The sequence below is a fragment of the Zophobas morio genome, unplaced genomic scaffold, assembly GCF_036711695.1.
Source record: "Zophobas morio isolate AGI-343-1 ecotype UQ-CSIRO unplaced genomic scaffold, CSIRO_AGI_Zmor_V1 ptg000277l, whole genome shotgun sequence".
NCBI classification, from domain to species: Eukaryota; Metazoa; Arthropoda; class Insecta; order Coleoptera; family Tenebrionidae; genus Zophobas; species Zophobas morio.
The window spans coordinates 318263-336207 of NW_026972381.1; the positions used below are offsets into that span (position 1 = coordinate 318263).

Here is a 17945-nt window from a genome sequence, read left to right on the forward strand (position 1 = left end):
TCGCGCATTTGGGGGTGTGACAATTCCGTCGATTAACGAAGAGCGTCAAGTTTTTATTGTATTCGTTACATTTTTTAATCGGTTTGAGGGGTAAAGAGCGCATAATGAGTGTACGCGTTGCTACTTGGGCACCACACAGAGCCAGACCCTCGGAACCGGCGTGCTGTATTCTACGCCTATTGAGGCAGAAACTTAAACGAATGGTGTTGCTAAATCCTACTGCGGTATACTATATACCGAGTTCGAAGGGCGCCACGGGAAAGTGGTAGCAACCCATCTCCTCGTGGTGCTGGGGCGAGAGTTCATAATTGGGAGGATGCTTAAACGTAAAGGAGGTTCCTTTCAATTGGACACAGATCTAAGTAAGAGTATTACCAAGAAGCGGATTGAGGTACGAGTCGGAAAATACCGTGTGAGCTCGTTGCCACTTCAAAAAGAGACTTCTATAGGTGACTGGCAGCTTCATGCGGACATCCCTCATCAGATCATGCGTAACTACATCGCAAGGCCGCTTCAAACTGGCGTAGAGCCTACAGAGAGGAGGGAAGGGAGGGGGGTTGACTGCGATCACTTGTGTACCAGAAGAGATCGTCGTGGACCGAATTCGGAACCACGTAAACGTTCGGTAGTGGATCGCTTGTCTTGCAGTAGGACTTAGCTAAGTGGGAACGGAGGAGTACTACCGGCCGGCGGCCTGTCCACTGCAAATGCTTCACAACCCAGTTTAACTGAAGCACATGCATATTTTTAATATTAAAAACAGCCAAGTCAAATAGTTGGAAGACCCCGGCCTTGGAAAAGTAGGAATGCTGGGTGGCCCTGCTTAACTGCCTACCAAAAAGGTAGCCAACGTTCGGGCCGTCTACCACAGTGTCCGGACTGATTCCATTCAGAAAATCATCAAATAATGTTAGAGCTGAGGATCCTATGGATACGCAGAGGCCAGATTGGGCTGTGTACGGAAGGAAGGTCAGAAGCTTTTACCTATGCACTTGAGGAGAACATTCCTAACGTAAGAGTAAAGTATTTCGCGGTCTGCGTCTTTGAAATGGTTTGGTTTCAATAAAATTCCGCAACGCGTGCACTTACCTGCTTACAATTAGTAGATATGAATTAAAGCGCCACAAGTCAATAAACTCGCTTTGATCCAAACTGTCTTAGCTGTATTACTCCTCGAACTTTCGTTGAAGGTAGATCGATGCATAGAAAAGGATTACTGTTTACCTAAGTCAGGAACTGAATGCTCTACAGACCAACTATGACCAAAGTGGGCTCTGGACGTGGTGCAAATATTAAAAAACACCTTCTTAGTAATAAAGTAAAATGGTTACCCGCTAGAAAAAAACTTGGACAAGGCGGTAGCGACGACGCGGGTAAAAAGCTCGTTGTAGTGAGCGTCACTCATAGTAATCCTTAGTATTTTATCAGCATATTCATCAACCAGAGAGCCTTCTATTGAAAAGTTTGTGCGTAAAAGTTATGGCGCTTCAAAAGTTTAATTATAACCCAAAACCGAATGTACTAAAAAAGTTGAACAAAGATGCCAGAAGATCCGCAGTAAGCATGTTCGGTGTTATTAAAGCGCGATAAAACTGGAATCCCTCCTCGGCCCAATTCCGGGATGCATATTCTATGTCCACGTAAAATATATAACGAAGAGTGGGAACAAAAAATAAGAGACACACGCTCAAGGATGCCAATTAGAAAACGTGGGCGAAGCTTAACCTCCGGAGGAATAGAAGTGAAGAATTTGTAAAGATTTTCCTATAAGGAAACAGAGGTGCCATTAAATCAGGACAAGTAACAAAATATATCAGGAAGGTATGGGAACGTGTGTTTCATATGAAGCCAGAAAAGAGGCATAACGAGAAAAAAACCGCTCTTCGTTGCCCTGGCTTTCTAAAAGGCGCCGAAAGACGTAGAGTGCATTTTCCCTAAAGTATAAAAAAAAAAATAAACAGAAACGGATAAAAAAGATATAGAAGCACTTTTATATAAAAAGGGCAGTAAAAAAAATTATACTCGTTTTAACTGCTTTTACTCAAAAATTTTACTGTTACTGAGAAAACCACCTTGAGGTGTGCGCTAACGTTTAGGTACAAGTCAACAAAATGCACAAAAAAAAATTATTTATTACTAAATATACATACAACATAATTATGAGCTATTGTCAGCCTATATGATAAAAAAAAATAAAAAAAAAATATTCTAAAAAAGGTTATAGCCTCCTAACCTGTCTCCTTTACGACAGCATAAATCCAATAGACCCTCCTGGTATTTTACAGGTAACTTATCAAATTCCTCAAGTAGGCGAGGTATTTCACCCTTTTTAAAAGTTTCCTTTAACCAGCGCTTAAAACAGTGACCTGAAAGTTAAAAATAAAATATAAAAAGGTCATAGATAATAAACTTTACTTGATCCTCTTTAACAAAAGTTTGAGATTCAAAGGTTAAGTTGCGTTTTTCGTTATACTGCCTTGAAAACAAAGTTGTTGTAGTTTCTCCACATAAAGAATAGGAACGGATAAAAGAACGCTGAAATGTAGTGATACGTCTATCAAAAATTTTCAAAATATTATAAGTATCAACGTTAGAGCCTAGAATACTATAATTTAAGTAAAGTTGACTGAATAGCTGGTATATTTACTAACTTAAGCAATGGCGAAAATTATAACTAGTAGAAAACTCTCAAATAGAAATCTTATTCTAATAATTAGATATACTCGAGTAAGAAAAGAAATAGCTATTTTTTTGTAAAAAGGCAGGTGTTTCTTACATACTTTCGAAGGTTCAATAGTTTAAAAGCTCGCACATAACAGTTCATCGTAGGACAAGCTCAGAAAATGACTGTTTCTCAAAAGCCGCTTGGTGTTGCTAGCCCGAGGGGCATCGCAAAATCGTATTAAGGTGGCCAGAGCAGCCTGGTTTACTAAGTCGCACTAGCGTGCTTAAAGCTATCAAATACACTATAACTGTGCTCTCATGTTTTGATCAAATACTAAATTAAATCACATTATTATATTTTTAATACATATACAACTGTAATACATTTTTTAATTGGGCTATATTTAGTTTTTGAAGTTTTGGACTTGTAACTTAACATTAACCGATGACTATCCTGCACACTGAGTTTCACATGCACTTAAACCTCACTAATGTTCGGTATTATTCATAAGGGCGAGGTTAAATACGTGACCATTAAAGACCGAAAAAGAGAATGGCGTCGGCGGGAAGCGTATCCACGACCTTGATGCGCGTCAATGCCCTTAACCATTGAGCTACGCCACTGAGGAAAGGCGCAGGTTGCCATAGCTATCCAAATTATGATAAGATAGAGAACAACTCTCGATCCCGGTATGATGATTTTACGTATTCAACCTGTTACTCAGGGTAAGCTGTTTACGTAAGTTATGGTGATTTAAAAATAAAATTTCTTGGTTTATAGAAAAAAAGTAAAGTAGGGTAAAACTAATTATAAAATCTCGATTACAAAACTGTACAATTTGTATAGCTGCATTGTTATAAAAGGCAGGTTCGCCTTTACTAGCAACTCAAAGAGCAAACCTATACAGCTGAGAGTACGCCCACGGGTTGGGTAAAATTATATCAGACATCTAAACTTTATACCAAAATTTTTATTCGGTATTCAATTACTCTTGTCCAGTGGAAGCACCATATGCTACGATCCTGGAGATCCTAAGGTTTTCAGACGATACTAAGCGTCCAACGATGAACTTATGAGAGTTTAAATATATATGAATAAAACAAAATGTAAACGAATTAGCCTTGAGCAAAAATAGTTAACTGAACTAAGATCACAGAGCAGCGGAAATAAAACTTAAGGAAAGAGTGTATAAGAACAGAAGTTAGGAATTGGATGTAGAAGCAATAGTAACTTTAAAAGAAAGCATGCGATAGGCGCTTTAGATAGAGAAGGTAGCAAAACTGCTCCCTAACCCTAAAATTGGAAGCCTTCTATACCTGTTTAAACGCTAATAACGCAATTCATAAAACTACAATGCATTGGTCGCAATTTTATAATATTAATGAAAAAATGATAGGGGCGCATGCTAGATCACAGCACTATAAGTCTTTATTAAGTATTGTTCTTAATGAATATGTGTTAACTGTATACGACTTTTTTATAAACTACCTTGAAAAAAAAATTATCCAGATTTTGTTTATAATGCAACGATCATGAGGTTTTCTAAAAGAACTAACTCCAAGGTTTTATAACGGAATTGATTACCCTTATAACGGATAAATCGCACTTAACTGAGAATACCTTTTCTTGAAGTTGTGATTAATTTCGGCTAATTTCGATAGATTGGAGTTTCTAAGATTTGAAGGGCCTTAGAAAAGAGATAAACTTGTGAGCCTCTGTGTTTGCCTAAAAGCCAAGTCCAAGAGGATCTCAGAGAAAGAAAAAGGGCACGACCCCAAGCTACCCTAGTTTAGTGATCTAAAAAGTCCTAAGCAACTTAACCCGTCATAAGGAGGGGGAAGTGTCAAACTTATTAATCCATAAAACGGATTAATCGCATCCAACTGGGTTCATCCTCTTTGAAGTTACGGTTAAATTCGACTATATCAACTTACTCTTAGGAGAGGAAAAGTTGTCGAGACTGCTACGCTCGGTGGACTGGAAAGCGTTAGGAGGAGCGCGCGATTAATTGCCGGAACTCCAGTTTGGATTTAGGTGGTAGTGCGTCCCCCCCTCCCGGCAGAGCAGCTCTCACGTCTTCTTGATTAACACCGTGACTTTTACTACAAAAGTTATAAAGGCTGTCTTTTTAGACATCGAGAAAGACTTTGGTCACGTCTAACACCAAGGCCTCTTTTATGTAGATTGCGCGGACTGTAGATAACACGCTCATTCTTTTCTTTGTTCTCGAGCCATTCTGTTCGTTAACCCTCCTCTGCCACCGCAACGAGTGCTCTATGTACACGCCATTAAAACTCCTGCGAACCGGCACCCGCGCTACACCCTCTTTGCCCACGACAAGAAATCTTAAGTACGTAATTACCTACAATGCTCTACTAAAGACTTTAGATCTATAATCGGCAAAACGACGATCAATTGCGAAAGAGAGCAAAGCACTCTTAGAACCCGGGTTAATTTTCTCTAAAATTTCCGTTCATAATTTAATCAGTCAAAAAAATATTTACCTTAAGTTGACGGGGTAGTTAGTTAAACGCAACTAGTTTTTGTTTTTTTTCCTGTTTCTCCTGTCCTTTTTATTTTTGCGATACGTTAAAAGCACAGATTTGCTCTTAATTTTTCGTTCTTTCTCACTTATTTTCTTCTTTCAGTTTTTATGTTCATAATCTTTTACCTAATACCACTGTCTTAATAATTTTTATTTTTACTTTTCGAAAAATTCAGAAAATTACTTAATTTCCTATATACTTTCAACGTTACTTACTACTAAGAAAAATGTCATTCTCCTAACTTTTTCAGCATCTTACTCATGTATTATAATCTATTTTTGCTCTAAGTTTTGGTAAAACAAGAATGCAAAACTAAATAGCAGATTTTACAATTTAAAACGCGCTAAATTTTAATTCTTATGGTTAATGAGTAGTAAACTTGACTAACGTGATATGGCAAATTCGGCTCATTTTCTTAATAATAAAAAATTGGAAAATAGAGATATATTTCAAATAAAAAGCTCGTAAAATTTGTGTTAAATATTTAAGAGTAGCCCACATGGGGAGTATATTAGGCAATACTCATATCACACAGCTTAAAACGATTAAAGTGTCAATAATAATTAGTTTTAATCGTAGATAACTTGCCATTTTAATGGTATTAAAGCAAAATCTACTACAAAAGAAGAAGAAGTTCATACAAGAATATGCTAGAAATACTTAATCACTCCGCTTAAGAAATGTCTAAGTATTACAACTTTAAAGAATTTAGGCCCTTACATCACGCGGTTACCGATCTACCTAAAATCCTGTCTCCGGCAAAGATAAAGTAGAACGACATTTTCAAGGGTGACAACGTTCTTACCCTAGTCAGCTTTATATCAAGAGGCCAAAAAAAAAAACTTTTATGCTCCCATTTGCACAGCTTACTTAAATATAGAATATATATAAGGAGAGTTTATGATATAGCAGATACTACAATTAAAAATTTATAAGGCTACCAAACTCTAAACCCTATTCACCTAACAATAAACTATTTGAAGGAGCTTTTTAAAGTCTGACGGGGCAAGTAATGAAGAAAAACTTACTAAATTCGAAATTTGCAAAATATTTTTCCTATTCATCATTAAAGCAAAAGATGAAAAAAAAGTAAAAGCATTCACAATTTTACCAACCACAAGCAAAAATACGCAAGTTAAAGGAACAAAGATAAAATTTATCTACATCAAAAAAAAATAAATATATCAATAAAACAATGCTAACAGATAGTGGGTACTAACAAAAGAAATAACAAACAAATAAATATAATTAACAAAATTAAACCACTAACCTTTAATTAAATCACAATAATAAATCTACGCCTCTAAGCAATACCCAAATCAGTAAAAAACGCTGCGTTGAACAACGCCAATGAAATGGATATGATCTTTTAACTAATGTAATAAAAAACTAAAAAGAAAGAAGACTTTAAAATATAAATATAGCCAGACTTACCGGTTTAAAAGAAAACATGTCTTCTCTCAGTTTCTCTCTGCAAGTTATTCATCTCCCTCGTTCGTCATTTTGTTTTCATTCTTGTAAACTCTTCTGTTCTTTACAAAGTAGTCCTATGTATTGTTATCACACCTTCCAGCTATTGCTACAGTATTTTTACAAACAATTAGAAATACCATTTTATGTATATAATTCTCGGGGTATTTATTTAGTTAAAAAAAGAGATTATCTACTGAACAAAAAGCAACTACTTATTGATCATTATCCAATAAAAAACTGGAAAATCGCTAATTATTGGAAAATGCACAATGACTGCATGATTTTAAGAGACGCTCAAAAATCCCTAGATTATAAGAAGAATGAATATAAGTCTTGGGTTGACATATAAAGTCAAAGCTAAACCTGTGTTCTATGATTTAACAGGTATATAGCATAAATACTAACAACAATTGCTCTCCTTCTAAGAACGTGAGACTTAAACAACCAATAATTGACTATATTAATCAATGAACACTACAGCTTTGTAAGTTCTTTTAAAATTATCGCTGGCAGCAAAAAGCCCAATATAGCGTATTTAACTACTTCCATGAATAAATATTGATAGCAGAAATAAATTTTTGCTATCTTATCCATAAAAGTAAATTAAAACTTATATAGATAATAATAATATATGTAGAATTATTTTTAAATGTAACTGAGACGAATCTTTATCATATGAATTTAATTATCGACCATATTAAACCAATACCAAATTGATAAATGAGCATTCTCTTCTCAAGAAAACTGTGAACGACAAAAACAATGTATATAAATCCAAGCTGTATATATAGCTTACCTATAGATTATAGAATTCTTTAGTAAATTAATCCCAATTTATTGGCTTTGTGCATGTGCATGCAGATAATGTTGTAGTTTGTTATCGTTAAAGGATCGGCCTTCTTAGAGTTTCAAAGGGTTCACGCAACTCTGATAAAGCGTTACACTATATATTACAAATTTTTAATCGTAAAACTTATCAAATCACACATTTAACACCGGAATAGCTATACGGAGAAGGCAAGACGTGATGTGGTGGCAAAGGATCAGTCGATCGCCCGCTTTAGGGTGCGTTTTTCTTAACAGCGCGGCAGTCACCATTACATTTTGAGCACATATTATTACCTCAAGCACCTAATTATCATTATTCTCTTAATTAAAAGGTTTGTGCTCGGTGGGAAGCTCCTCAGTTCTTGTTATATTCTTTGTAGTGAAGCGCATTCTAAGCCACTCCATTAATAATTTTAATTATGGTTTTGATCTTCTTGTCTTCTTAGCTTGGTTCTTACTTTTTTAGCCTTTTCCTGTTTCTTTCATTATTATTTAGTAATATTAAATATTATAGTTACTAGTCTGTTTTTATGTTTCTTATTTTTTCAATTCTATATGCTTTATAACTTTAGCGCGCTTTATTAACCTTACAGAATCCTTAAGGCCGGAAGCTCGCCTATCTTATTAAGCGCTTCGTTGACAATGCGAGCTGCGTAGTGGGTTCTACCTAACAAACTTTTTTGATCTCTAGAATGGGTATCGGGGGTACAGTTTTAAGGAAAAAACCTGTAACCAAACTTAGAAACCCCCTTAGTTTTGTTGGAGTTACAAATGTTGTTGTTACTGCCTTTTTTTTGGTCGTTGTATCAGCTGTATGGTCTTAACGCATATAGCGAGTGACTGACGGGATTTTAAAACAATGCATGCAAGGTCCGATGGCCATCGCTGACGTAGTGTGAAGTGATGGTGCGGTTCTGTGCGCTTTGACCGAAGCTCTGGCAGCGGTAGACTGCCCTATACAATCGTAGTTTTATGCTTACAGGCAGGTGGCACACTGGATGCCATGCGAAGTCGCTAAAGGTCTCATTCTGGGCTATGCTTAACGTATCTTTAACAACGGGGACATTGTGAGACGCGCTATGGGAAAGGGATGAGAATCTTTGGTCCAAAGGCCGAACCTAGAGATCTCTGAGGAAGGCATTAAGAGGCTTGTCCAAGAAGGTAGCTGTTGTTTGCCCCGAGTTCTCTCGCAGCAGCGCTACAATTTTGCGAAAGGTTAATAGTTTAGAAGAGCACCACACCGCGAGCGGTAATCAATTCCACAAGCATAGACTACTTCGCCTTGTCGATGAAAACAGGAGGCATCACCTCAACATTACTTGGTTTTGATGGCTGTACTAGACGTTTTTTTTTTAAGTTTCTTCGGTTTTTGCATCTGTTTTCTCTTTGTCTCAGTTCAAATAAAAAATGAATAGAATAGTTTTAGTTGGTGATTTCTTGACAAAGACTGCTATAAACTTTGCTTAAATTGTTAACAATAGCATTAAAAGAGATTGTGAGGATAACTTGAAGATGAGCACTAGTAGCTTTGAGTTCTTCAATTTTCGATAAGAAGTCTTCTATTTATGTAGTGGGACACGAGGCAAGTTGCTTTGTTCATGGTTAAAGCGTTCAAAACCCCGAGCCGCTTCATATTGACGATTCCTTTCTATATATGGTCGTAAAGTTGATAGAGTTGGGTCTAAGCGGTAAGCGAGTAATCTAAAGATATATTTCCAAAGGTTAGTCCGTGACAGCTGAGTTGGTTCACGAGGGTCAAAAACCACTGAGTTACCAAACAAAAGAAACCATTTTTAAATATAGAAATTAGGTGACCTTTAATTAGGATTCCAGAACGATCTCAATAAGTAGGGTTGTAACACACAAAGACACGAAAATCAGGTAGGTTCTTTTTTCTTATGGTGTGTTTGTTGGGGCTTTACCCCTATTCTGTAGTATATACTAAGCCTAAACTAATACCTCTTTATATGTACATTTATTTCATTTGCTCATCTAACTTATATTTATTTTTATTACTTTGTTTCCTTTATATATTCGCTTAACATTGTCTCTTGTTCCTCTGATAAAGGTCTTCCAGCCTACATCGCTAAGATACTGGCTTCATTTGAAAAGCTTTAAAAGACTTAGAAAAAGTTTAAATAGAATTAACGAGCTAGAATTTGTTCAAGCGAAAGGCTATCTCAATCTCTTGCAAACCTGAAGCTTTACCCATTATCTGCTGATATATTTCTTTCTCTGTTCTACCTTTACAAGACGAAAGCACTAATATAAACGTAAATCCGCTTTATTGAATGATTTAACTTCTCAAAACCGTAAAACAATCAGTTTTCCAATCAAAAACGCCCCACAGAACGGAAAGCACAACCTACCAACAGCGGGAACCTTTCTGGAGATAAAGAAAATATTCCACCGGTAATTATATGTGAAAAGCAACTATGGCCGGCTATATTTTCCCTATTTCGTTCATTTTAAAATATTCGTAATGGTATTAGAGTAGGGAGGGAGGGGGGCGTCGTTTTCTGTTATTTTTGAATATCCACAAAATTATTATTGAAAAGTAATTACAAGTTTTACCACGATTGAAAAAGAAGTTATTGGCAAGAAAAAAGAGCTCTTCCTTTAGTGTTTGTACAGTTGCCATAATCTGAGATCTCAGTATACAAATTAACTTTAGTTTGTCATCTTTTAACTTCGGTGGAAGAGCTCAAGAATTCGAACGTAATGGCCCATGTCACCGCTGTCAACTTTGGCCATAATTCTACCTTCTGTACCTCCGCCTTTAGGTGAGAATGTGGAATCAACCATGAAACTGCCAGCTACACGAGGACACCAATGTCTTTCCGAAATGAGCTAATCCTCTCTCCCCGCTAACTATGGAGGTTGACATAATTTAAATTACATCCTATCGACAATTTCAGCAATGGCAAGGATGTTAAACGAGCTTCTTAAGCCGTTATAATACCTTCCTCGCGATTACTTTGAAACACAGACACCTTTTTCTGCAAAAGAGAAGTGTTTTCCACTTTCCTAATAGTCAGAAGTTGATACTGCCTTAAATAGTGAGACCCATTTTAAATCTGACGTCTAATAAATTTCCCCAATTACGTACATTACCGGCTTGGTAGGGCCTACTCGAGCAAAGGAGGAGCAGCCATTATTATTAAAAGGCAGATACCTCACTCATTTGTATCTCTTGTTAATTTACAATATATAAAAGCAGTGACTGTTAACAGCAATTACTCCCAAGGAGACGTAATTATTGATTCCGCATATAAGTCCCAGGACTGCCTTTTTTAACTATAAAACTCCGTCCTAAAACTGTAATTCTTTGCGGTGATTCGAACTGCAAAGATCTATTATGGGAGAGTAAAGTGGGGAATCCTGATTAACTTGAACTTTAAAACTACGCTGAAAAAAGAGTTCTCCTTGTTTCCAGACCATTAGAACCCACACATATATCTCGAAAGGGGCCTCAAATGTACTTAACCCATTACAAAGAACATGGGAATTGACTCAAACTTAATTACGCTCGTAGATCTCTTTTCGAATTACTTCCTCGTGCTCAACGAAATTGGTGTCATGAGTCTAGCCCTTTGAAATATATAGGAAGGTATGTGGTGAAACACATTCAACGAAAGTGATAACGGAAATAATTGAAAACAACCCTTTTATTTTGTCCCCTTGAGTTGCCCTTAATAATATGGAGGCCCTTTATGAGCACTGCAATTAATCAAGCATAAAATGGCTTCCGTTACAAACGACTTCTCTGCGTAAGGCACGCTTACCTTAGGAAATTAAATACATCAACTTTGAAAAACGGAAAAAACGTAATAAGTAACTTCCAGAGATCCCAAAGATAAACGAATTTTTAATAAACCTGACTAGAAAGCCAAAAAATGCTTCATTAATTAGGGCAATGAAACTTGAAAAACTTGCCGAGCTTAAAAATTTGAGAAATTTTTTCATTCCACTGGCGAATTGTCAAGTCCATAAGAATTGTAAGAAACCTCATTCCTTCGTTCCTTAAGATAGAAACTGGTTATGCCTATGACTTCAGAGTTAAGGATGATGTTTTCGTGCGAAATTTGTTTAGTCACTGCTTAACCAAAAAAGAAGTAGTTTATGCGATTGGAAATAGTGCTATTAACAGTCACAGTCCTCGAAATAAAATTTGCGGATATAATGCTACGAAAGAAGTAAGTTCAATTATAAACCTTCTGCAAACTAAAAAAGCATCAGTTCATGACGGCTTCACCAATGGCGGTGTTTAAATACATGCCTGAGACAACAGTAAAGGCCTTAATTTAACTTATTAATTAGTCCTAGGCTTCTTCCTGAACGATTGAAAACGGCGGCAGTTGTCCTAAATTAAAGTGTCTTTCAAAACCTAAACTACAAAGTCCTATAAGTCTTTTTTCATGTACTATTAAAATAGCTGAAGCTGTGTTCATTTTTTATATTTTCTTGTTAGTTATAGGTTCTTTAGGCAAGTTTAGCTTTCGAAGAACCGGCTATCATTGTTGGTTGTTTTAGAAAGTTAAAATTAAGCTAATCGAAAATTAATCATAAAAATAGTGCCACCGCTCCCGTAAATCACTTAATACGCCACTTCATGTGGAATTTGACCACAAATGCCCACTGAATTCCATTCAAAAATAGCATATTGCTGTTTAGAAGGACTGGTAATTTATTAAGAAATATACACAAAACACAAAACATGTACACAAATAAAAACAACAGCTCACAAAAAAAAAATTTCTGATAAAAACTAAAATTTTAACATGTTCTTACAGTTTCAAATGTTTGAGGACTATTATACAAAAGACAATATCGTATGTAATATAAACCTATTGTTTAACTATATGTATTGAAAATAACAATGATATGTAGTATGAAGTTTATCAACAGCTTGAAGGATTGCAAAATAGCTTTTTTCTTTGATTACTTTACAGCCTCCTTGGGAGCACAACACCGACCACCAAGTAATTAACACTAAAGAAAAAGAAAGACATTATTCCTTACTTTATATCTTTAATTGCGTGCAAATAACTTTCACGCGGTCTATCTCTTGTAGATTAACGGCAATTAAACATTTTGGCAGGAAATTATTTACCAGATATTTGCATAGACAATTATAGCCATTACCGTCTATTACAGGCTATTTGCATGGATAATCTAACTTGCACTGTGGAGACAAATATATTACCTCTAATGGATTCCTAAAATTTTTAAAATAACAACCTCTATAAGTGATCTATTATAATATTGTTTAATGGATAAATCATTATAGTTAAAAACTTTGAAATGCATTTTCTAAAATGAATATCAATGTGTTTCACCCTTTAACGGGTAAAACTCTGGGTCATACAAGCAAATTGAATTAAAACTAATATAAATTAACATGTAGAAGCTTTTTTAACCGAAATCACCAAAATGACCTTTCTTCTGTAACAAACATCAATCAATAAATTAAATCGTATTATAAAAAAACTGGTACCCTGGTACTCAAAGTAATAATACATTTGGCTTTGAAGAAAGGTACTATAGTCACGAGTCATTCACAAAAACTTAGTATAATCTTGATTCATTTAACAAAAAAAGTGACATAAAATAATTAACATTTAGGGGTATTAATACTCTTTTACACCTTTGTGTGCAATTTTTGCATAGTTAATAACATGAAAACCTCGTATAAGATATATGAGCTAAGTAACTTAATCTCGCCGCGCGCTCTCTCTCGTGCGCTTTGCCCTTTTCCTTGGCGGACGCTTGGGTCGCAGTCAACATCGTACCTTGCTCACAGCGATCTAGGCTATTTCAACGGGCATAACTTAAAATTAGGTACATTATACCTTAGCTGTGTAGGTCGGGTTCTTAGTGAGACTATGCCGATTATTCTTGGCATTGGACTGTTCTTCATACCTTGAGAATTTCGTACCATGTTGTACACTCCTTGACGGTGCGAGGATTGCTTTTGTACCTAGGCTGTCATCGTAAAGTGGCCAAAAAAGATTGGTCCTATATATAAAATTTTCGCCAGCAGGCCGCTTAGTCTCGGTGGGCTCCAGATGGTATCGGTCTATGGAGCTGAATGGGTTGTTATCCGTAGGCGGAACACATGCTCAATGTCGACTCACTCCCATTTGGTCATTTCACCCTTAACTTTCCAACGGGTCAACTTTGCTGTTACTGTAAACTTAAACCAGTACAACTTTAACACGATTTTGACAAAATAGCTAATTAACTGTGAACCTGTGAAACGTGATTATGGTAACTTCCTTTGGATCCTATTAAGCTCAGGGTGAACATGTGCTACGGAAAGCTCAAGAGTTGCAATAACTAGATAACTTAAATTTATGTTGGGGACGCACGGTTAAAAACAACTAAACTTGACAAAAAGTCGTCTGTAGACTAAGTACTGCAAGAGGCGTTATCTTCCTTGTATCTTCGGATGAAACATTATGGTTATTAACGTACCTTGTGCTACATGCATTTGCGTTCACTTATTAGACATGATTTTATTGATTTTATTCAAAGGTTGGCTTAGTTGCTATAAAAATGTTAACAAGAGGATAATTAACATTAAACTCAACTAAATAAAGCATAGCACTGAATACTAGCATTGCCTTCCGGAGCAGTTTTAAATCTAATATGCCGAGGAAGACATGTGAACCCCTTGGTGAAATCTTGGATTGTAATATGCAGTTATTACTCTAAGCTTATGTTCAGTGCAATTAAGTATGATCGAAAGAAAACATCAGGAATGGTGTAGTAATGAGTAATGATAGATAACACTATGACTATTTCTGAGATCTGTAGAATCAGTAAATTACCATAAAAGTTTAGCTAACTATAGAAATGTAACAGGACTAGGAAATCACATAGTAGGATGGTTTTGTGTGCCGTTTGGGTGGGTTCTTAGAAGAGTGTTAGTTACTAGTACTATATATAAGCCCACCATCCCTTCAAAATAGATTTGTTTTTTCCTACAAACCGCTTCCTATACTGAGACTATACTTCAAAGTTTAATACTTGTTTTCAAAATTTTATTCTATATTTTTGAAAAGGATATTTACTATGTTCACCCGTGACCGTTTAGATGATAGTATTTTTAATGTTTACTGCTAAGAATACCTACCACACTTACTGTTGTGCATAATATCACAAAAGTCTTAATTTGTATTCTATAAATAAAACATACAACTGCAAAAAATAAGAACATTTATTTTTCCAAAAATATAGGTTTATATTCTCGTTCAAAATAAAAAGAAAAAAAAAAGCTCTATTTCTTACTAATGACTAACGTAAAATAATGTATTGTTTTCAAAAATTATCAGCCTCATTTCTGTCTTCCAAAGAAACATTACTAATTTTCTGTAATACTAGCTCAATTAAGGCGTCTAATTTTTGTGGAAGAGCACAAAACCTTCTAAACATTGAGCCTCTTTACCTTAATACAAACAATTGTACTTCTTTTTTGATTTTTTGCAGTAATGCAATAAGCGCACCTTCTCGACGTGACCCCTATAAGCAAATGATCACCAACCTTGCGCAATCTTGTAGAATTAGATAAAACCGGGTGTCCCATCAGGGTTGTTCCTTTTCTTGCCTCTTCCAAACTGTATAATAGATCACCTCTTTGTTCTTGAGCAGTAGTTCCTAGTCAATTCATCTGCCAAAAAAGATCGGAACTGTAAATGGCGTAGATGCTTAGATGTTTGGTTGCTCTTTACCAACACAATTTTGGTACAAGATAAACTGTTTACTATTGCCGCATCTAAACAATAATAAAAAATTTTCAGCCACCAGCGACGACTTTTCCATGATATATTGTAAACAGAGTGGGACAGATAGAAGTGGTCAACTTCGCCCATATACTTATTGATTCAGCTAAAGCCACGGGGCATGGAATCATAATTCTTCCTCCACCTTCTGAGTTCTCAAAACCTGCGTCTTTTCTAGAGGATTGCACACTATTGTTGCAAACGCGCAAAGATTTTTTGCCTCCATCTATCTATATGAAAATACCTCTTCGTCTTTTTAGACACCATCGCTTTCTGACAATCGTAGTTTCGAATCTGATTTCAGAACAGTTTTGGGAAAACCTTAACATTATCTTGTTTGGCGAATAGTGACACATACAAAATTTTATTTGCATAGTAGTCTACCAGTCTTGGGTATTAATGTGAAAAAATTACCAGAAACCGGCAATAACCAAGCACTTCTAAAAATGGAGACAATTTTTTTCCACAGCCCTTCTCCTAGTGGTATGCCTTGGTTGTCTTTCGATTCAGCTCCTTCATAGATAGACCTTCCCAAGCAATAACCTGCCACCGCGCAAGCAATAACCCACATACTGCTTGAGGGAACTGCGATCTTTGCACTTGACTAGAGACTCGTCAACCGCTAAGTATCTTGAAGGACGAAATAATAATTTGAATCTTTTACTTAGTAACTCTATAGAAGGCTTTATTTTGTTGCATTTATTATTAATTGGAGGTCCCTTTTTGGCCTAGTTTATTGGTTTTTGAGATTTACTTGAAGAATTTTCAGGAATCGTTTCAAAGGCATTACCATTTGATTCGATCAACTTGGAAGTTACGATTGTTGTTCCAATACCTTCCCATACTTGGTAGAACAAGGAGACCCATGATAGCCACTATCCCAATAAATGCACTAAGTTCTGGTATCGATAAATTGAAAACTGCGTTTTTTTGCTTACTATATAGGCATCGATTGTCCCGAAAAGCCAAACAGTTAATTAAATTTTGTTTGTAAAAGTTTGTGGTGGACGGTGGTGTCTTTTCCGAACCTGGCCCCTATCGGGGTTTTTTTGAGAGTCAGATTCTTCTTTGGAACTTCCATTAGGATCGTCGCCTCTTCTCTGATTGCCTTTTTGCTTTCTGTTCAAGTTCTTCATTTAGTACATTATTCGTTGCGGGATCTATATAATTGAAATAATTTGAGGGCGATGACCGGGACGATGCATCAGATAAGATGTTATCTTCCCCAATATTAGCTAGAGAATTTCTTGAAAACGCCGTGACGTGTTTTCAGGAACAGGCAAAGGATCTCCAGCATCTTCATCGCCCTCAGTTTCTGAATTTTCTACCATATCGTCAGTTATATAGTTTAGGAGATACTCTACATCTTTCGAGTTTTCCAAATTAAAATGTTGCTTTTTGTCCATTTCTAAAAGAAAAATATTTGCTGAAAACAACAAACAAATATTAAAGCATAGCATTATAGTTGGTGATGCCGGTATAATTGTGCAAATATAAATAACATCTTTGCCGAATTCCTAATGAAACATGAGAAGAATATACCTAAAAACGCAAAGACTCAAATAATATACACAAAATTTTCATAAGCTTTAGGGCAAAAATGAAGAATAATCAAAAGTTGAGGTGTGCAAAGTGTGTATTATAACCTCACTTTTGCCAAATCTCAATAAAAAGATAAGTTGATCAAAATTTTTATATCCCATTCAATACTTAAAAATAAAACAATAAAAAAAATGTTTATAACTTGCCTATCTAACCAAAATGAACTATTAACATCCAGAATAAACAATTTTCTTGTCCCATAAAAAAATTGCGCCATACGCGCTCAACTTAACTTTCACTAGTAACTAAATTTACCACTTTTTTATGTTTTGTTGGAAGACTATAGTATAGTAAACCTCACTGATTACAAGCTCTTGCTAAAGCGGCTTTTGTCTTTGCTACTCAACGTAAATTTTAGTAGTTAAGATAGAACCTGCTGCAAGACTTGGGCCTGCTAAGAGTTTTTGTCAGTTTTAAGAGCAACTGTTCCCAGCCGTGCTTCTCTAACATAACTGTGCCTAATCCGTTAGAATAGGTACTCAAACTTACCAGAGATTGTTTCAGAGACCGAGCCTGTGTCGTTTAGTATCTATTTCCATACTTAGACAACTATTGATACAACATAGTAAAATGACTAGGTAGTGGAAGAACCAACCTCACCAGGGTGCTTATACGCGCATGTACTCTCCGACAAATTTAATATAAAGCATACTTCTAACGATAATTTACAAAACTATGTTGTTAGTCAAGTTTTGTCTTCACTATCAGAAGCTATTAGCACTCAAGTCGTTAAAGCCAGTATTGATCTTTTCACTACCCATAACTGCCACCAATGATTGAAAAAGTCATTAAAAAATCTTAGATTATTATCTTAGGATATCAACGGAGTTTAAGAATAGAAAGATGGACTATGCGAGTTAATAACACGAATAAAGTTTGATATACTATTAATCTCAAAAACTTGTCTCAAGGATGGTAACACATATTTTATATTCAATATAGTTCAGGAGCGGTCGTAAAAATGGCAGATGGAAGGTCGTACCAATACCCTTTAGCAGACACTTCCCCCATTTATTAATCGAATTTTAAAACAAAGACCTCCTGAAG

At 35.8% G+C, this 17945-nt stretch overlaps 1 protein-coding gene and 1 long non-coding RNA gene across 4 annotated transcripts; one reads left to right on the forward strand and one right to left on the reverse strand.

Moving 5' to 3' along the window:
• Positions 1–66: 66 nt before the first annotated feature.
• On the reverse strand, positions 67–2856 carry LOC135119662 (uncharacterized). Of its 2 annotated transcripts, none has more exons than XM_064044071.1 (14): positions 2781–2856; positions 2416–2554; positions 2234–2352; positions 1832–1934; positions 1686–1764; positions 1523–1630; positions 1332–1452; positions 1225–1274; positions 985–1089; positions 786–925; positions 580–728; positions 410–530; positions 238–358; positions 67–176 (listed from the first exon to the last, which is right to left on the reverse strand). In XM_064044071.1, the coding sequence occupies exons 1-14, from the start codon at positions 2822–2824 to the stop codon at positions 121–123; spliced, it is 1455 nt and encodes a 484-aa protein (XP_063900141.1). In that variant the 5' UTR covers positions 2825–2856; the 3' UTR covers positions 67–120. The 2 variants fall into 2 exon arrangements, with proteins under 2 accessions (XP_063900141.1, XP_063900140.1); XM_064044070.1 differs by having other exon boundaries at positions 1514–1630.
• Positions 2857–7545: 4689 nt separating this feature from the next.
• Positions 7546–8918, forward strand: LOC135119637 (uncharacterized). Of its 2 annotated transcripts, none has more exons than XR_010278310.1 (5): positions 7546–7621; positions 7689–7749; positions 7845–7962; positions 8106–8673; positions 8728–8918. It is a non-coding gene; the product is annotated as an uncharacterized LOC135119637 (long non-coding RNA). The 2 variants fall into 2 exon arrangements; XR_010278311.1 differs by having other exon boundaries at positions 7845–7934.
• The last annotated feature ends 9027 nt before the right edge of the window (positions 8919–17945 follow it).